Source organism: Parus major, chromosome 12 (genome assembly GCF_001522545.3).
Source record: "Parus major isolate Abel chromosome 12, Parus_major1.1, whole genome shotgun sequence".
NCBI lineage: Eukaryota > Metazoa > Chordata > Aves > Passeriformes > Paridae > Parus > Parus major.
Genome location: NC_031781.1, coordinates 7,781,060 through 7,802,428, shown reverse-complemented (window position 1 = coordinate 7,802,428; position 21,369 = coordinate 7,781,060). Strand labels below are relative to the sequence as shown.

Genomic DNA, 21,369 nt, shown 5'->3' with positions numbered 1-21,369 from the left:
GGCTATTTCCCCACTGTCTCAACATGACAGATTCAGCTGATTTTGTATCTGCCAGCAGTTTAGCACTGAATCCTTGACAACTCATTGAAATGACACAAAATCAGATCCCCCAAGAAGCAGTGCACGGAATAAAGTACTGCACAAGCCCAAAAGGCTTGTATGTCTGATTACATGCTGATGTTTTTCTTGGAAACTCTTTCAGGGTTCATGCTGCAGGTCGGTAATTTATGGCAGGGAGGAAGGAAGTTGAGTGGCTTCTCACCTTCAGTGACTGACACAGGCATTGATGAGAGGGATTCACAGGGATAAGCAGATCTCAAATCATAATTTTATTAAATGCTCCTTAGGAAAAGAAATGAATCAGCTTGTTAATTATGAGCAGTAACTCCCATGAGAAGACAGTTTTAAATCTTAAGTATGTAGAAATCGTAATGTATGTAGAAATCATACATTTTATGTATGAGAGATAAATTTTTTATAGTCTGATGTGCAAAATATTCATCAATATAGCGACTGATTAACTTATTAATCAGGATAACCATCCTAATCCTGAAATACATAGATCCCACTGCCCTTGTTCACCTGCTTGCTAGGATAGGCAGTTACACTTGATCTGCAGCTTTACCTAATGTATATCCAAGTTTGTTTTATCTGGAAATGAAAAAGAAACATTTCCTACTAAATATAAAAAGTAGAGTTATGCGTTAGCAGTTGGGTTTTAGCAATTTCTGTAGTACATTAAAACTCTACTCTTCTGTTGGCATAGACTCAACCACCCCAATTTATACATTGCTAGAGCTCCTTGATGTTGGCAGTTGTGCTTTCTTGGTGGTATTCCACTGCTGTCCCTCTGACTGAGCACTCTGGGACTGGAGACTCTTAATACCTCAGTAAATTGGGTATTTAATCACATTTGGAAAAGCATCACCCTTCACCTTTGAGCGAAGCTGTTATTGGCTTTATGAAATCATGAAGTTCAAAGACTCAGGAGTATGCATGCAGATAAGTTTAATGGTAACAATAAATGAGAATTGTTATCTTCATACTTCTCCCTTCGTATTATTGTTACCAGATGTGGCCAGAGCTAGTGGTGCCAATTTGGTCAGATTGCTTTGATAATTTTCTTGTTGCCAAGTAGTATGTATTTCTTGGTGGGAGAATCAGCAGTGGTGTGTTTGAATATGAGTAGAATAAGTCCAACTTTAGAATGGAATCTGAATCTAATTCACTTCCTTCTAACACACCTGACTTTAATTTTTAACGCCCAGCCCAGGCACAGTGCTAAGATCAAAGTGAAACAAAGAGAAGGGAGTAAAGCAATTCTTGGAAAGTAAAAAAGACAAATGGCATAACATTGTGTAATCTTTCATGTATGAAAGAAATATTTGGCTTATTTACCATTCACTTAAGAATAAATCTGCAGTAAATTTGCTAAAGGTAATTATGCCAGCACCCCCCCCTTACTTAACAGGGAGGAAAATCAGGCCTGCCATATTTATTGCCTAAGAGATGCCTTAATTTGACAGCAGAAATCTGAATGAATGTCCCCAAAAAGGCACATTGTCCTTTATTGCTCTGTGCTTAACCCCACACCAAAGTGACTGTACACCGTGGGAACCTCTGCACGCTGCTCTCTGTAGAACCTTCTGCTGATCTTGAGAGAGAAGCTGCTGAAGGTCCACAGGAACCTGTCAAATCTTTGTCTTAAACTTGTGAACAGACAGGATTGGGAGGGTGTTAAAACATAATTTAAATTGGAGTGAAGTACCTGCTGTGTCCTATCCCAAAATCTTCATTCATGGTTAAGTCTGACATTTTGTTGTGGCTGCCATGGGAACCACAATCGTTTGATTTGAATGTTTATTTAATAAAAATCCATGACTTTTGAGATTCTTTGAATGTTAGGAGAGTACTAAACAGCTGATTAAATGGGAAGAACTTCAAAGTATAAATTAGAATACAGTAATAGAAAACAGGAGTTAGCTAATTGAGTTGCAAAAGAGGTCACCCCTGTAAACTATCCTTGGGAGCTTCTCTTGTTGTGTTAGAATTACAATAATTTCTTGCATGACTTTTTGTGTTCCTCAATTCTCACTGTTTGCACACATTAACTGTTACTGGTTTCTATGTACTTCAATTTATGAAATGCAGTATAATTCATCCTCTGACTTGAAATTTCTGGATTGCAACTCTTTCCATGAGTCCTATTAAATCCCTTCCTTTGGGGAGGGGGAAGAGGCTGCACCCATGGACAGGCAGCTCTTTTCTGTCTCTGACTGCTCTGTAGCATTGAACTTGTCATGATTCCATCCAAACTGCCAGTGGTATTTCCATCTGAATGGGAGACCCTGGCAATGGCTCTTGTCAGACTATTGTAGCTTAATCCATAAATTGATTAAAAAATTTTAGTGTCACAGTGTCTGAGTGAAAACTGAAAAGTATTTCTGTCATAGATGTACTTTATAAAAATTTTCCTTTATTTTTGTGTAGTTGATGGTATTAGGGGGAGGCTAAGTTTCACATACCTCCTATCAACCTGCTGGTTTTGAGGAGATAAAAGGTAAAGGAAATTCAATCTTTTTTTTCTTTTTTTAAGGAACATTTTTCATACCAAAACCAAACTATCTTAAACACAAAACTATATCAGATTACAGATTACTTCCTATTCAGACATTTTCATAGAAGCATTGCTGTCTTACCTTTGCTGCCATAGAGAAACTAAACTGTTCAGCAGATGTTGATTAAAGACATCCAAGTTGCTGCGTTTAACATTTCAGTTTAAGTTTAGTGGTGCTTTGATAGTTTATATGTAGAAAGACTCTGTCTGGCCTGCAGTAACTAATGGTGAAACTCAATATGTGCATTGTCTTTGGTGCAGCTATAGTGAAAATATTAAATTACATCTCATAGCAACAGGAATCTGAGTTCTCTGATGAACATTTTGAACACTTCAACTCTTAATGGGTCTAAACCTATGTACATTGACCATATGTTAATTTAGAGTGATTTAGAAAAGACATCTCTAAATAAGGGGGCAGGGATCTGTTATCCTTCTGCAAAAGCTTTTCTTTCATGTAAATGTATTCCACTGTCCCTTATATATGAATATAAATGGTTTCTGTAACCAAGGAGCTGAAAGGAAACTTTCCAATTGGAAGAATATTATTATTTCTGATTAATTACTACCTAACCATTTCAGCTTTGCTGCTCTGGGGTTTTTTCCTACTTTTTACCACTGGTACTTCAGGAAACTCATATAAAATGATACCATGTGAAACTGGATTCTCCATTACAACATTTTAAATGGAATTTCTAAGGCCAGGGTGTTCTGAAAGTGGCAATCAACATAGCTTTATTGAATTCCTATATCCATTATTTGTGCTAGTGAGGGGACAGGGCCATTATTTTTACTTTTAATGTAAAATTTTTTGCTATTGCTAATTTTTAAAAATTATTTTCATTTAAAATTAATTTTAATTTTTAGGGCATCCCTCCTCCCTTTTTAAACTTTCTGCCTCTTTATACCTTAATTTGAGAATTAAGAATTAGTGCGAAGTTCAATATTTTCCTCTGTTGATGACGTATTATATTGTTAAGTAGAATATTTTATAAGAAAACTGAAATATAAGAGAATATGAGAGATCTCAAGAAAATTTTTACAAGTATGGAAAGAGGTATGGAATTAAGGACTAAATAGGATTGAGCAGTTCTAAAGCACCATACTTGCAATGTTTTTTCCCTTCAGGTGTGAAATGTCTGTGATTTACAAGTTCTATGCAATCAATTTATTGTTTCAAATTAGGAGCAGTTAATTTATCTGAAAGTTTCTCAGTTAATGAAAGTATCCTAGGATTTCTCTGTGTTCTGAAACAAGCAAATAGAACATTATCAACATTATCTGTTGAGTGAATTACCTGTCTGTACTTTTGAAGTCTCTGAACCAAATATGTTTAATATTGTCACACAGTTCTGTGTTAAAGGGATGTTGTGAAACTGCTCATATAAGGAGATATAAAATTATGGTTATAATGTTATTTATGGCCAGGACTTCTGAAAAAATTTGTGGCATGTTGCAATTAAGCATTTTCTATTTTTAGAATTGTGTATGATCTGAGTCACACTGTCCTTTGGAACAGTGTGATGATATTTGAATATGCATTTATTTTGCTTTTGTCTAGACTCTTGTATCTTTTATAGCTTTGCATTGGAATCAAAATTACAGGAGTTGTTCAAATGGGAAATGTATTGAGTTTCAAATTCAAACCTTACAAAGCATGTTAAATATCTCTTTAAACTTTCCAGGAAAGGAAATAAAGGTATTCTTTTCTTTCACTCAGACTGGTGACTTAAAGAGTAACCTTAAGCCATCAATAGAAATATATAGTGGTGTTAGTAAAAATAAAACAGATATTTTGAAAGTATTATAGTGCACATGTGCATAAGCTAAAATATGAAAAATAGGCAAGAAAAACTGGGATACTGAAAATTATGATATAGTTTAAAATTGGTGTCTATTCCTTAACTGGATTGCTTACATCATTATATGGTATTTCAGTGGAGCAATGACTTTATAGATTTGAAATATTTTATTATAAATCATAATTCTGGATTGAATATGAAAAAACTACAAGAGAGCAAAATACAAATGAAAAAATATTTTGGGTATTAAAAAAAACCTATTGAAGTTGATTGAAGAGTGTTCAAAAAGAATAAAAACTGCAGTAGGCAGACTTTTATCTCAGATACCACTTTATTCGGAATTTTCATTTAGAAAATATTCTTCAGTGTTTCAATTAGGGAAAAATACCTCAACCACCTCTGAATGCAGATGAAGAAAAGCAGATGATGACTAGCCCAAAAAGAAATTTGGAGTGTTAATGCCAGGAGGCTGAAGGCAGTGATTAATATAGTTTTGAACAGTATTTCAAAAGGGATGTGGTAGTGAAAATTGCCAATATTCTGTCTGCAGAAATAATTGGTAGTGGAGCAAAAGATGATAACTGCTCTCTAAATGACTTTTGTGTCATCCCACCTGAAAAACCATGTGTGGTTTCAGACATCTTGTGGTCAGAAGAAGGATGGAAATGTGAAAGTGTCAGACAAGAAGAATGGTTAGAAACCTGTTGGGTTTGAGTATCTGTCTAAAGTCAGGAGAGCTTAGTTTTTTATTTTAACATTCTGAAGGTATAAATATCACAAATGAGAATAAATTATTTTGGACAGTGTAAATCTTAGAATATGAGTAGCATGAAATCAGATTGACAAGGTCATCTATTAAGTGATTGGATAGCCTTCAACTGGGAAAGGAAATTCAATTATCATAGGTTTTTCATTGCTGGCTTACATAGGCAGTCCTGGAAAGGATCTTAGGGTATTATAGTATGTTCCACTGCCCACAAGCAGGATTTGAAGGAGATTCTTACAGTGAATGAAAACATTGCTTTTTCTCTAGGGATGAAGTCAGGCTTCAAGCTTTTCCACATCACAACCTGCTCAAACTTTTCACTTTGAAATGAAGCAGTTTGTAAGGTTTCTGTCTTTTATTCAGAACTCAAGGTTATGGCTCTTTTCTATAATGGAAATCTTTTTTTCAGGATGTCTCTCTGTTTTCCTATCTTAATAATTTTCTGAAGGATATAAAGTGACTATATTGCTCTTTAATAACTATATTTATTTTAATAACATGTTATAAGGTGAAATAATTGAAATTAAAAGTAAGGTAATATGCCTGTTAGTGCTTTTTTTTGTAATTCTTTGCATATCCAAACTAAATCCTGCTTTCAGAACAGACTGGACATTTATTTCACAGCTTATGTTGTTTTTCCTTTTCTATGCATATATTTCCCTTTATATATTTCTGTATTTTGAAGCACAGCACACACCAAACACCTTTTGTTACTCCCTGTTCTTGTCCAGCCTTTTGCTTTGTGTGTTCATTGCTCTGGAAAACTTCCCAAGCTACTGTCAAACTGGCTCCTACTCTCTTTTTGCAGCCTCTTGAGGTGCCTATTCTTACTCTATTTCTTTTGTAGCTTCCCTTTTCAGTGTTCCCTGCTGCCCAACACTTGTCTGTACAACTTGTCAGCCTCCTCTCTCTTCTCACCATCTGTTAACTTTTTTATGAGATGTGCTGTTACTTTTCAATCTGGACAGAGGCCCCCAAGTCTTCTCAGCTGATACAGACATAGTAGGAATGACAAGATACACACTAAAAATCACATTCAACTTCAATGATCTGTATTAAAAGCATTAAAATGCCAAAGCAGTGGGGTTTTTTTTTCCCTCCATGTGAATTTACATTACGGTATATTAAACTAGATGTACTTCTCTCACTGGCATATGACATAGTGTAATAGTTTCTCATGCAAAGTCTCTTTAAAATTTTTTTGTGTAAGCCAACATAGCCTATTTTATAGGCATGTACACCAAATAGTACAAAACTGGGCATGAGTAAAATATCACCAGATGTTTTCAAGCACCAAAAAGGTAGTACTGAGCAGAAAGGTATGATTTTTCATGGTTAACTTTGACAAGTAGATCATGTGCTCTCAATGTGCAAATTGGGCTAGACTTCAAAAACATTTCAGTAATCAGCCTGTAACTCAAAATATTGTGAGATGTAGGTACCCAACCAACCCAGCTTGAAAATCTGGCCCTCATCTATACAGACAGACATTATAAGAAGCATTAGCTTGTTAAGAATGAATGTCTGCCTCCTCTTGTCATAAATGGAATTATGTGTTAGTCTATTTTGTATTCCTGTATTTACTATCTGGAAAATGCCTATTGCATTCTGAATTACAGCACAGTAAATACATATAATGAGAGCAAAAGCTTTTCAATGCACGTCTCACAAGATTGTGACTCCTGCTTAGGAGAGTCCAAGAGTCAGGCTGTTTTGTTCAGAGAATTTATTGGCCCCTGAGGAGAAGGAGACAGAGACTGAGTATTTCCAGATACACAAGTGGATATTATCAGCCCAGGCTTCTTTTGGCTAGCTTCCTGGTGAAGGTTAATTTTAGCATTAAGTTCCAGCTCTTTCTCAGCTGGAGTCTGGCAACAGAAGCCAAGCGTTCAGTCCAGGAGCTCCTTTCTGTGTGACAGCCTTCTCCTCTCTTGGCTGGTTTGCCCACTGACCTGCTTTTATAGCCCTGTAAAAGTATCAGCTGGCTTGAGGGCAGAGCTCTTCCCTAAGCAGCCCCGGGGGAGTTTTCTTCTGCTGTCTGTATGAAAACTCAGCGCACACCTCTTCTTTCTTAATGCTTCTTAATTCCTCTGAATCCTTCCTGTACCTGTACCTTTGGATCCTGTATTATGGAAGGATCTAGAATCTTACAGTAAGTAAAAATGGATGAACTATTTCCTTCAGTGACTGCACAATAAAACATACATACATGCTTGTTTTGGAAGAAGAAGAAAAGATAGTTATCGCTTTTGATCTCCAATTTTAGTTGCATTTGCTTCTATTTATTGATGCAATAGGATACTCTCAATTTCTGTGTGTACATGAGACAGTAGACTGATGTTTCCAATCATGGAATAAAGAGAATTTTTTAAAGTCACATATAACAGGTACTGACCAGAGAATATTACTGCATATGCCAGTAAATAACATACATTTTTCCCTACTGACGAAGAGTTCATAGGTTCTTTTACTTCTTTATATATTTTTTTTTCCCCTCTTCAAAATTATTTTCTATTTAGGTAAGCTTCAAATCCTATTGGATTTTTTAATATGCTGTAATAATACTTTATGTTTCTGTACTGTGCTCTTTTCCCTCTAATCCTCAGTTGATGCATTTAACAAATTGAATCATACGTAAGAAATAATGACGTGGGAAATACTTGTGCATGATATGAGCAGATCTTTGGATTCTACCACAGACTTGCTTTCCTTACCATACTCTGGGAAAGTTTAATTACTGTGTAACAGCTGTTCAGAAGCTTGATATCAATTTCATGTCTTCATTAATATAATTTTTTTGTATTTGCAGCTTTACGACTATAATGTGGTGGATGTGTTGAGTAGACTATCAAATGGATGGATAGTCAGAGTGAACACATGGGACTAAACTGTTTATAGCAAGAATGTCTTCTAGATCTCAAAATACTCCTTTTGTCCTAAATTGCTTACTCCTTAGGACAGAGATTTGTTGTAAGAAAATGTGGCATTTTTAGTAAGATCCAATATAAAAGCAACTCTTAGTGCTGCTCAGGTGGCAGAACCCCACAGCTGTGATTCTGCTGTCAGTGTTAATTGCTTCATCATGCTTCATCATTTTATACCATTCCCTTATTTTTGACTGTTCTATTTTCTTCAATTAATTCTGTATAAATTCCCATTTCCACATATCAGCATCTGTGTATACTTGCTTTTTTTTTTGCCTTGTATTTTCTTTGTATTAGGTTGCTACTTCAGCTTTAATGTTCAATTACACACCAGTTGGAATTTGAAGCCTTCTTTTGCTTAAACACTGTTAATGATAATGTTAAAACTAACATCCTGCTGGTCCAAAGCACTTGCTGCTTCTCTAGAGACAAATTGCATGTAAAAATCAGTAACTTCAAATGAAGGAAAAAGGAAGATGGTGGTTCTGAATTGAATAAAATGGACAACATCGTGTGGTTGATAATGTAAATGAATATATAGAATATAATGGTTTACATATATATAGTATAGATGTAAAAATAATGATCAACCACAAAAATAAGTTTTCAAACTCCAGCATTAATCTGATCAGCTGTGTGATCCTAACAGGAAAAATATGAGTTTAAAGAAGTAGAAAATGGATTGTATTGGATTGCTGTAACTTAGGGGGAAACAGTGCCAATGTACATCAGGAAAAATGCTCTGATTACCTTTTTTTTTTTTGTTGTTGTGGTTTCCTATTCTGTCCTTATGTATATTTCTGTTTTTTAAGCTTGTCAAGTAGAGCAAGATTCTGAAGGATTATTTTCTTCCTGCTCAGATTAGGCTGGGAAGGTGGCAGTGGGGTGATTACCAGCTCATGGCTCTGCTCTATCCCCTTGTCATCAGGTTGATGTGGGGGCTGATGTCTGCAGCAGTGCTTGCTCCTTTAGCTCCTTTGTGACAGTCACTTTGCAGCTGCACTGTGCCACTTCGAACTGTCCTCCTGAAGGCAGCTTGGGGCAAAGTCTTCAGATTGATCTGCAGATCCATCACTTTGTGTGGAAACCTTGCAGACCTACTGAACTGCAGACTGCTTTCTCCTTGGGCACGCAGCATATCCATAGCTGGAGATGTTTTACAGAACATAAAGGGCTATGTAATATTTATGAACAGCTTTAAAAACACCTTTCCTGTCTCTGATTCTGATTTAGTAATCCAGTAGGACTGAGCTGCCCATATCCTCTGGGCCATCTAGAACCTCTGGTGTTGAAGGAAACCTCATGGGGAAAAATAATACAAGAACATAGAGCTAAAAAGTACTATTGAACAATGATCACTGTTGTAATCTGAAGTAAGTCAAATGCTGCTGTATTACTTCAATTTGGAAAATATAAATTTGCAAGGTAGTAACAGGAGGGCACTTTGGAAATAGCTTAAACTGAGAACATACTGCACGATAAGCAGCTATCAGGAAGAAGTGATATTCTTTTGAGACATAATCAAGCACTCTAGTGGATATTGGATCTGCTTATGGAATCCAAGAGTATTTTATCATGTCATTATAAGATTAACAGGCTTTTTTTCCAGTTACATTAGTCAAGCAAAAGATTAGTACAAATCTTGCACTTTAATGAACATAATCAGCTGCAAGAAGCAGCCCCCTATTTTATAATACTTGAAGGAGTTTTATATTAAAGGACAATTTTTTAGCATAATATTTATTTTAATTTTTGGAATCTAAAAGGATGTGATAGTTAATGCTTCTCCATCTACCTACTTAAAAGGAAGAGAAACAAAGTGAAAGTTACTGGCACTGGTTGAGGAGACACTTTTGGGGCAGTCTCAAGTCCAAAGGCAATCTGCAATGTCAAACTGTTGGAGCAGAAGTCTTTCAATGGGTTCATTTTATTATTGGAAATTCTGCTTAAAATAAAAGCTGTATTTAGGTGGTTTTGTGACTCTAAAGAAAATTTCCCTTCACTCCATAGGCTGAAACTTCAAATAGCTGCTGTAATGCCTGTTGATTTTCAAATATTTTGGCTGATATAATATTTAGTAACTGTACACCATTTTGTAAAAAAATTCTTGCTAAAAATCAATTATTCTTTCCACAAACAATACCTCTCTATTAAGTCTACTAGTACTACTCAGATAGTAATAGTTTTACAGTCATGATAGGGTAAAGTAATTTCATTTTTTCCAGCTGTTTCATTACAAATTAAGCATGTACATGTCCACAGACACCAAAAGGAGATGTTGGGATGTCTGTAGACATCTATTTTGCTGAGTCACTAACAAAGCTGGTTTCATGTTCTGGGACATCCTGAGATGTCTATAAGGACCATATATGAGCCAGAACATTTACCATGAGTCTTGCTAATAAAAATAAATTATGTGTGAGTAGCCATTTAGTTTTATGTTTGAACTGTTTTTTTCTGTTTTGATTAATAGTTACATTACTTTTGTCTTTTGTTATCTATGTCTATAAGGCAGAAGCTAAAGTCTGAAAAAGAATACTGAGTTTTAAAGTAGTCATAGATAATGCACATGTTGGAGGAATGCTGCTTATTAAATCCCTTTTCCTTGTAATGAACTTGTTTCAAGTAGGCTGTAATAGTACTTGGAAAATTGTTTAGTAGGATTTACTTCCTTAAAAGACAAAGACTACTTTTTTTTTTTTTGTAAGTAATGCAAATGATACATACAAAAGTTCTGTTTACTCACCTAGGCTTCAATTTTAAATTTATATCAAACTAAACTTATGCTATTGACCTACTTCACTGGAATTGATGTGGTCTGCACTTCAGTATGAAACAAATCTCGAAGATTTCTGCCTACAGAAATTTAGAATAGAGCAAAATGAACTTTTGGAGTAAAAAACCCCACTGTTACAAAATACTTATCATCTGAGTTATTTAAAATTCAAATACAGAGCAGAGAGGGAAATATTTTCAGCTAAGTTTAAATATAAAACTTCATGGTTTCATTAGCTAGGCCCAAGAAGTCTCAGGTTATTTCTCTCTTACAGATTCTTAAATTCTCTTATACTTTAATGTATATCTCTGAAGGCAAATTGTTACAGCATGGAACATTATTTTTGATTATGTAATTTTTTTGCTAGTTCCATAGTTCAGTACCTTAATTTTGACAATGAAAGGAATTTTCTTTTGAGAACTTGGGTTACTGGAGAATTTTAAAGCCTGTCTGCAGGTGAGATTTAATTTAATCCCTTGAGTATTTAATAAGCATTCCTAAAACTGTTGCCAAAAGGTGACAAGATTAGCACTTGAGGTTTATTGACAGGATGCCTCATAGGAAAGACATTTATCTGTAAGGGTGTTGTTTTAAAAGAAGGAATAAAGTCTGGGTTAAGCCCCTGGAAAATACTTTCTGAAATACAGAAGGAATAGAGCAGTTTCTTTTCATCGTGGCACAGGGACATAGCAGTTTACAGAGGTAAGAAATAGATGTTGAAAAAACTTCACAGTAACTACCTATCAGAAAAGAAATATAAGTACTTTAAGATTAAGAAGGTCTTAACAGTCCCTGCCATAAATTGAATTCAGGCATGCTCAAAAATCATTATTCAATGACGGAATTGTATCCTTACATGGATGCTTGTACCCAAATAAATATGTGTGTTGGAGAATGGCAGAGGTTACCAGAGGGTTTGCCGTTCCTTCTGGATTTAAAACAACTCAGGAAGAACAAAATATACCTTGTGTTCCATGATTCTAGCATGTGAGACCTTTCAACCTTCTTGTCTCTTGTAATCTTGTTGAGAGAACTCTGTGATTAACTGGTCATAAACTCTTGTCTACATCAGTAGGTCTTTGCTAATCCTGTGCCCATCCCAACAAACAAATCCTCTGTGGTGCTGATTCTACTTTTGCATATCCCAGTGTGGTCCTGTTCCCATCAAAGTATTTCCTTCAGGTTTATATAGCACAAATAGAAGAATAATTAGATCCTTTCCTCTTATTTTATCTATGAGTATGTATTGAGTGACTTATTTTAAAGCAGTTGTGATTCAATGGGGATGTTTTTAATTTGCTGCCTGTTCTCTTTTACCTCTGAGGAAAGAATTTTGTAAATGCTGAATAATTTTAGAACATGTTTTCTTGGTTAAGGGTTGGCTCATATTTTCAATTAGTTTTAAGAGGAAGGAAATCGTGTAAATGCTGTGGAATTCAGATAAGCACTGTGCATAGGAAATAAGTACTTTAATTTAGGGTGCCTAGAATTGGTAGGTCAAGCTGATGATAGTAAAGGACCAGATCTTAACTTTGTTTCAAAGAACATGTAATCAATATTCACTCTCCTGTTTTATTTCCCTTTTACTTGAGGATTTGTTTTGGTGAAGCTGAAATGTGCAATTGCTTAAGTATTCCACAGGGTGTCATGAGGTAGTTGTTGGAATCATTAATACTTGGATGAAGTAAAGAAAGAAACATAGTGTGCAGTCCTCTGAATGCCAGTTAATGTAATTTTAGATGTGACTAATACACATGCCATAAAATAAAAGTTCTTAACTCATTAACACGTGTATCATGTTTCTGTATCTGTATAAAATACACACACGAAGAAAAATATTGCAAGAGGTCATTCACAAGAGTAAGCTATTCTATGTCAGGTCTTCCCAAAAAGACCTTTCTATATATTCCTTAGTATTTCATAGTTTACACAGCAAGTGGAATCTTTGGCTCATAGCAGTAATCTGATATACCAAGCTATGTATATATAAAAAAAAAAAAAAAAAAGGGAAAAGAAAAAATGGTACAAGACTTGTACTTGCCATACTATGAAGAATTTCTAATTGAATTGTGCTCATCCAAATTCACTTTCAAAATTTATTTTATATTTAAATTATTTTTAGATTTAATTTTTTAAAAACACACTTTAAATAGTGCACACAACTGTACTGTGGATTTTATGACTTGTTAATTGTGGATATGTATGATGTCAAAACTTCAGGATTTTTTCTCCCTCACTTGTATAATGTAGTAGGAGGAGAATTTTTACCAAGGTGTGCCCCAAATGAAAGTGTATTTGATTATGGTGATATGTTCTAGCATGCGGAGATCTAATTTTTATTGACATAACTGTTGCCTTCTGCAGAGTTGCACATGCATTGAACTCAACTTCAGGTTTGTAAAGAAATCTTTAAAGTAACTGTAAAAGCGCCTGCTTCTGTTAAAATCTGAATTCCTTTAAATGGAAAGATACTGACTATGTGAAAAACAAAATAATTACATTATAAAATGAACAGGCAAACTGAATTAATTTCAGTAGCAAGAGAATGTGATCCAAAGTGAAAGATCTTTGATGAAAGTAAAAATTCGAATATCTGTTGACAGTAATAATTTGTCTAACATTGACAATGTATTTAAAACCAGTTTTGAACAAATGATACTTCATGGATTTTGGCATATTTTGTATATTATCTAAAGTGGCATACCAAAATAACAGACCAGTTAATTTTCTTGTTACTATTTATTTATATGAAGTCTTAAGTAACAAATCTTGGGTTTGTGCCAGTTTGTGCATAATAATGAGTGGCACTGAGAGCCCAGGCTGGAGGGAGGGGAGTTCTTCCGCCAGACAATTAATGAAGTTTTGCACATCTGACGTAACACACATCCCCCTGCATTCTGCCCAGAGGCCACGTTCTGCCTTACAGCCACAGAAGGGGATTGCCATGACAATCTGCAGCTGAGTGCTTTTATTCGCATTTGCTTCCAAAATCCACATTGCTCTGTGGTCAACTTTTGGTGCAAAACCTTTGTGATTTAACTGTTCCTGATTTAACCTTTATAAATCATGACAGTGTGCTTATAGGTACTTTAGCAATACGGTCAAATAGTTTCTAGATGATGAACCAGATTTATTTAAAGAAGTTAAAATATCCAAAATAGAATAACATACTTTAAATGTTCCTAGAGGTGAAGAAGGTAAATGGAAGTGTTGTCCCATGAGATTTTTTTTTTTTTGTTTGGTTGTTTGTGGGTTTGGCCTCTTTAAGAATAAACATCCTGATCTCTACCCAGCTGAGTTTTCTTTACAGCAGGGCATCATGGAAGAAGAGATTTTTAGATAGGCAGGTTATAATCTTCCTCATTTTAAGGCTCACTTGCTTTGCCTCACTCACCCTTTCTTTGTCCTTCTCATTGAAGTAGAATAAGTGTTAATTCCAGACATACTTTGAATTACTGAGATAATGCGGTACCTTAAACTAGAGTGATTAATATCAGAAAATATTTAAATAATAAAATACCTGAACACACTGAGATTTTTTTCCTTTATTTTTTTAGAAAATTATACTTCTTCAGCAAAAGAAAACAAAATAGAAAAGAATGAAGTCTAAAGCTATTGATGATACAGCATCTCCAAGCCTGGCAGTGTACCGGGGCACGTGTACCATATGTGTGATGTGTATGCACTCAGCAACCAAGTCCCTCTTGGAATGTTATGACAAGGTTAATGACTATTATGATGTTTTTATTTACAGATTGAAAATCTGCAGGAGCAACTTAGGGACAAAGACAAACAGTTAACTAATCTGAAAGACAGAGTGAAGTCGCTGCAGACGGATTCCAGTAATACAGACACAGCACTAGCAACCTTAGAGGAAGCTCTATCAGAAAAGGTAATGTTTTCTTATGGAAAGCTTTATGTGCTGCTCTTGGGGGTGAAGTGTGTGCAGAAAATGTCCTTCTAAGTCAGCCTGACAGCTCTCCCAAAGGCTATGGGCCTTTTCAGGGAAGCAGTGGCCCTGTTCTGGTAGGATGAGCAGGGCATGACTGCCGGGGGTGAACTGACACAGGACTTGGAGGAGAAGGAATGATGTGCTTTGAATGCTCATGGAGAAAATGGCCCAGGACATGGGAACATTCTGCCTAAATCCAGAAGGTGAGTGGTTACTCCCTGAAAGAACTGAAAGGTGTCAGACACCTGACTTAAAGAAAGGTAGAGTTTTGGACATTTTTGGCATTTGGAAATTGCTATGAGCGTTATTGGCTTCCTATGTTTCATTTTTAAAGGAAACTGTTTCATAAAAAAAAAATTGAGAATTCCTTTTTTTTTTTTTTTCTCCTTTACAAACTCTATGCCTTTAATTTGAAAATACCTAGGAGAAGGGATAAATCTAGACTGTTTAAATTAGTGGCAACATTCCTACCAGTTTCAGTGAGGTCAGGTTTCTTCTTTCAGTTGACTTCGAATACGAGGTAATGCAAGTGAATTTATATGCCCAAAAAATTAGTACAAATATCCACATTTGGCAGCTCACAGATCTTAATATATACTACTTAAATGTGAACAGGTGAGTGTTACTAATTAAAGTTATATGTGCCATTCTGCAGTGTGTAGTCCTATGAAGGTATTTATGACTGTACATGACTTGAAAATGCTGCTGTGGTGTTGACACTGACACATAAAATGTTAATATCAGATATTTTTTATTTCTTCTGTGTTTAATTGCTTTCCTAGCATTTGCTTGGTCAACAACAGTGAAAAAAGTTGTCATTAGTATTGATTCATGTGGATAAGCATTTACTTATACAGTAAAATTACATATTTCTCTAATCTTTCACTGCTAATCTGGATACAGTATTCACCAATTTCACAACATATTAATAAAAAATGACAGAAAGTACTTTTTAATTTGTTTTTGTTCCTTGTAAACTGTCTTTTCTGGAATATTCACTTTCCCAAAATGGCCACAGAGGCAGCTGAGGGGTTTTTAAAACAGTCCTTTTGAAGCAGAGGGACTGCCACAATGGAGACTTGCATTGGAGTAGGAGGCAAGCAACACTGCAGAGTTAGGATTCAGATTAGCTTTTGAAAAATGGGGTGCTTGATCTGAGAGCATGAGATGCAATGAGGAGAAAATTTCCAAGGTAAAGGCATCTCTCTGTATGATTCTGATTGTTTGTTGAACAGGGAAAGGCAATGCTTGGAAGGGCAGATTTTTTTGAAGTCAAGTGTGATTTCTGGGATGTACTTACACATTGAAAGAAGCCAGTAGCCATCTTCTAGAAATTCCAAATGGACAATTACGCCTGGCTTTCTTCTGTCTTCTGGCAGCTAAATAGTTTGACAGTGTATGTTTACACATGTGCCTCATTCCTTTCTGTGTCCAGCTTCCCAGTTCCTCCTAACTGCTCTCAGTAACTTTCTTATCCCTATTCCCCTCTGCATTCTTAAGACCTACAGATTTCATCAGTAGTTATTAAATGTTCCCACTGGGAATACTGGTAGAAATGTGGAATAGAGGTTTGTGCAAATGGAATAAAACAGGAACCCTTAGTGAGTTTTTGCTTAACAAGTGCATCAAATAAGTACTTGTAGAAATTCAATATGCAGTGCTGTCAGGAAAGGATGATGCTTTCGTTTAAGAATACCAGATTTCCATTTCCATGGAAATGCATTGTTTGCATGCTTTATTTTTCTTTCTAGAAATTGTACCAGATATATTTTGTTTATACTCTGTGATTAGTCTGCTTTTTGTGTTTTATTGATTCTTTGTCCATTCAACAGATTTTAGAATTTTATTTTAAAAATAATGAATAAAATTCTTCAAGGACATAATGGGAAGCTCTTTTAAAATGTAAATAAAATTTATCCATACTAGTTTAACTAGCCACAATTTACTGGAATCTAATTGAATTTATTTTCTTAGCTTCTATATGAAGAAAAACAAATTAAAACATGATCATATATTAATGAATTTTAAAGCTATTTTTAAGTCTAAAACTCAAATGTTTTCCTGCATTTTTCTTCAAAATATACAGGTTAAGATTTTGGCTTTTATTTAGAAAACATGTCTCCTTATTCTTTATGAAAATAGATTTTTCAAAATACCTCTTTCTTGATTTTCTTTCACATTTAGTGATTAGGTATCTTGGGAACACTAAATGAGAAATTAATGTAGACATCATAAAACAATGCCAAATTTTCCTTCTTTTAATCTTAGTATTTTTCTGATGGTATTGCTGGTGTGATTTTTCCCCTTGTCAGAAATCAGAAACAAATCAACTTCATTTGCATTTGGGTTAATTTTGCAATTGAGCTGCAAAACATCTTCATTCAACTATTTATCCCTAGTTTTAGAGTTTCTCCTAAGCACTGAAAACTTGTAACAACAGCAACAACAAGGATCACATTGCATTTAAAAAAGAAAAAAAGAAGTTTGAAAATCAGACTATGCAAAAGAGCTATCAGCTGCCTTGATGTTATAACAAGAAACTTTTCAAAGAATATCTCAGCTCTTGGACTGGCCCAAAGCAGCTCAAGAGGTTGCTTTCATGAAGCTGATATTTATAAAGTTGGTCCTACTGTAGCAGCATACAGCAGATAAGCAATGGAGTATGTCTGATAATGGAGCTATATGCTGGGGCAATTCAGTTCCTGCTTCTGTGATAAAGTGCAAATAGATTAGACCTGTGAGGTCCCAGATTAGTGCACAAGGAAAGCTGGCCAATGCAAATAAGACTGAAACAAGAACACATTGTTGGGATTTCTGCAAGTTAGCTGTTAATCAAGTAAAACATGGTATATTAGGGCCTTTTAACACGTTTTTGACATTTAGCCTTATGCAGCTGACAGATAAATTAGTCTTCTTTTGTGATTGACTGAGAAAAAAATATGTTGTTCATTAAAAAGATGAAATAGTGTTACATTTAATTTGTTATAGATGAAAAAATCATTTTGGTAAATAAATCCTCAAGAAGGAATTGGTATAAAACTAATTCTGAATATAACCAGGTGGAATCTGAATGTTCATGATTATTAAGCTATTCTAATTTATGGAGGCTGGCCTCTTACTATTTATATTCAAACTATTAAGAATTTATATTGTTTGTTATTAGGAATAAACCTGAAGTTATTTAGTGTCACAAGTTTAGGTTGGGAGGATGTTAAAGATTATCACCTAGTTCAAACCCCCTTGCTGTGGGCAGGGACACCTTCCATTAGACCAGGTTGTTGCAGCCCTTAGACCTTCCTGGCCCTCTCCAGCACATCTGTGTCCTTGTGTTGTGGCCCCGGAGCTGGAAGCAGTTCTCCCCCAGGTGGGGGTCAGCAGGGCAGGACAGAGCTGCAGTCACCTCCCCTGACCTGCTGGCCACACTGCTTGGTGGTTTTCTGGGCTGTGAGTGCTCATGGCTGAGTGATGTTGTACTTTCTGTCACTGTGCACAGCCAAGTTCCTCCTCCTCTGGGCTGCTTTGCTTTCTGCTGAGCCTGGGATTGCCCTGACCCAGGTGCAGGACCCAAATGATGTTGCTTCTACTGCCCCCCCTGACTGCCACCACCCAAATGATACCAGTAGTGCTCTGATACTCTGCTTAAAGACCTGCTTCCAACTGAAATGCAATTCTAGTGCTTATTTCATTGTACTCTAAGTACTTCTCTCTGCTTAGCATTTGCATCCTTCAAGTATTGATGAAATGTGATTTTGTAGAACATAATCAGAGCTTAACAAAACCATAATACTGTGTCTGTTTTACCCTTTGAATTAATCACCCAATCAATTCAGCAAAGCTTGAAATAGTTATTGGAAATCATCAAAATATGCAAAAACATGGTTGAGTTTAGATGTCTGTAGGGTTATTATTAATTAGACAGAAATAAAGCTTCCTTTACATTTTAAAATTTGTATCAGGGTACTTTTTCTGTGTCTGGGACATCTGTTTTTTTGACATCTCAAAATATAATACCTGTAAACTCCAAGTTACTGATAGTTATCAAGTGGCTGATTTCTGATTAGATCTGAAATCTTGACATCTTATTGCAAGCACTGTAGGGTAATAACAAAATTGAAGTGGAGTGAACTGGTCATGGCCTCTGAGGAAACTGTCCATGGCTTGTTTTGAACTTTTATTCAAGATTTCAATCACTTATGAATACAGGAAATGCATTATTGAAGGGAATATCTTTCTACATCTATCACAAAACTAAACGTAGTCATATCTATATATAGTTTTTTAATGAAGTTCCTGTAATGTACTTTTATCAAGCGTTTAAAACCTTGATCTAACGATTTTGAAACCTTGCATTGACTTTAAAACCATTAACTCAATCATCCTCTGCTTCTGAAGGTTTTTTTTTAAAAAGTGCTACATAATGCAAACAAATTTAATTATGTATTTTCTTAAAATGATTCTGAACTTTTCTGTTATGCAATTCTTTCCCTTGTTAGGAAAGAATAATAGAGCGTCTGAAGGAGCAGAGGGATCGAGATGACAGAGAAAGACTTGAAGAAATTGAATCTTATAAAAAAGAAAACAAGGACCTGAAGGAGAAAGTTAATGCTTTACAAGCTGAACTGACGGAAAAAGAGGTCAGTCTTTTCTTGAAAACTCTGCTCTTCTATCTATGTCATTATGATGAAAGAAAGTGCATTAGGATTACTCTTAAATTGTGTCAAGTGCTGAAATTCTGCCACTTCAGTGTTCAGCTTCAGAACTGCTGTTTTCTTAAGCATTCTTCACAGTCCTCATTTGTACATAAAATATTGCTTCAGTTTTTACATAGTTGTGCCTCATAATCTCTACTTTGTTCTTTACCTAAGCTTCCACTAGGCTCAAATATTCCATTATCGTTCCTGTTTTCTTTTGTCAGTTAGAGAAATGGTTTTCAGTGTGTTTGTACCTCCAGAATATGACTCGAGCTTGTCTGTATGATGAATGTTTCTGTGTTTCACTGCATGCCAGCTGCTGTGGTTCAGCTGTATGCACAAAATGGTGTCTTTTGCTATCAATGCTTATCTTTGAGTCAACTCTGTTTTGGGGGAGGGGGAACAGGATCCAAGTGATTGCTAAGTTGGCAATGAGTTAGTGTCCTGGTGACTAGGAATTAACTGTTTACTCTTGGTCATTTTCCAGTCTAGTTTAATCGATCTCAAAGAACATGCATCTTCATTGGCATCAGCAGGGCTGAAAAGAGACTCCAAACTTAAGTCTTTAGAAATAGCCATAGAACAAAAGAAGGAAGAGTGTAGTAAGTTGGAAGCACAGTTGAAAAAGGTAAGTTCATCTTCAAACAAACAAACAATCAGCAAAACAAAAATCAGCATCCCATACCCTCATTTTGAAATGATGAGCTTATTTACTCTTCTGGAGTAAATCTAGAATCTACCCATCTTATGCTGTTTGCTGATGCTTGCATCAAATACTGCTTTTTCTCTAGAGGTTTGTACCAAAGCCACTAGTGAGCCTCAGAAATTGTCCTGAGTACCTCTATGAGGGAATTCTGAGAAGCTGCAACAAATAGATGAACTGAGAGCAGGACATTGGAGGGAAAAGGGCAGAAAGAAATTGTCAAACCAGCAATTTAAATGTATGTGAATTAACACCACTTTTAGAAGTGAACTGAAATGTTTGCAGGATAAGAAAAAAATTAAAGGCTTGTCCAAGAAATGCTGGAATTCCTAATCAAAAAAATGAGCTTCCAAAATGAAAACTCTAGCTAGATTTTATTTTGATGTATTTTTGGCTTTGTTGGTGAACATGTTTGTCATAATTAAGCAAAATAATCAAAAGTTTATATCAGCAGGCAATTCAGTATTTCTATCCAGCAAGAAGTGGAAGCAAGCATTTAAAGGAAAACATACAAACCCTGTATTTTATTACATGGTTTTACTTAAATTGCTGCAATAAACTAGATTTTGCTTAAATGATTTGCAAGTGTTTTGATACCATTGTTTCTTTGACCTTTCTCTGTGTTGTTCAGTAATGTCTGCTCTCATTGTTCTCATTCCGTATTTGATGGGGTCAGGCATTACGTTTGCCTTCTGCAATTCATGACTAAATGTACATCAAGCATTATTTATTTTTTTTTGCATATTGATATAGTTTTTTGTTTTCTGGTAAATAATATTTGTTCTGTGAATGTTATCACTGTTAGCATAATATTCTGACACTCTTTTTACCCAGGTTGAGTAGTATCCTGCTCAGTGATTAAGCATTGTTTCAATAGCCTGACCTGTGAAGAAGGTATTGCCAAGTATGAAGGATACCAGCGTGTAAACCTTATGCTTGCATTCTTTCTTAGTTCAGAATGAATATGTGCAATTAGGTGCCTGCATTTGATCTTTAGTTCAAAGGAAGGGAAGCTTTTTTCAATAAACATGTACAAATGGAAACACAAATAGTTTAAATGTTCGGTAGCTTAAAAATGCTATTGATGGCAGAATTAAAATCTCCAAAGGAAAGGTTTCTCTGGAAGTCATTTAGTTTG

At 35.3% G+C, this 21,369-nt stretch overlaps 1 protein-coding gene across 13 annotated transcripts in view; it reads left to right on the top strand.

The window, feature by feature from the left end:
* Positions 1–21,369, top strand: part of ERC2 (ELKS/RAB6-interacting/CAST family member 2) — a 405,409-nt gene that overhangs the window by 127,105 nt on the left and 256,935 nt on the right. For 11 of the 13 annotated variants that reach the window (XR_004499194.1, XR_004499195.1, XR_001523926.3 and 8 more), the window contains 3 exons: positions 14,640–14,777; positions 19,331–19,471; positions 20,016–20,156. Coding sequence is in view for 1 of the 13 variants with exons in the window: in XM_033517444.1 (XP_033373335.1) it covers positions 14,640–14,777; positions 19,331–19,471; positions 20,016–20,156 (420 nt within the window). In the remaining 12 variants the exon portion in view is untranslated. The remainder of the gene's footprint in view (positions 1–14,639; positions 14,778–19,330; positions 19,472–20,015; positions 20,157–21,369) is intronic. The other 2 variants (XR_004499197.1, XR_001523929.3) reach the window with 1 other exon arrangement.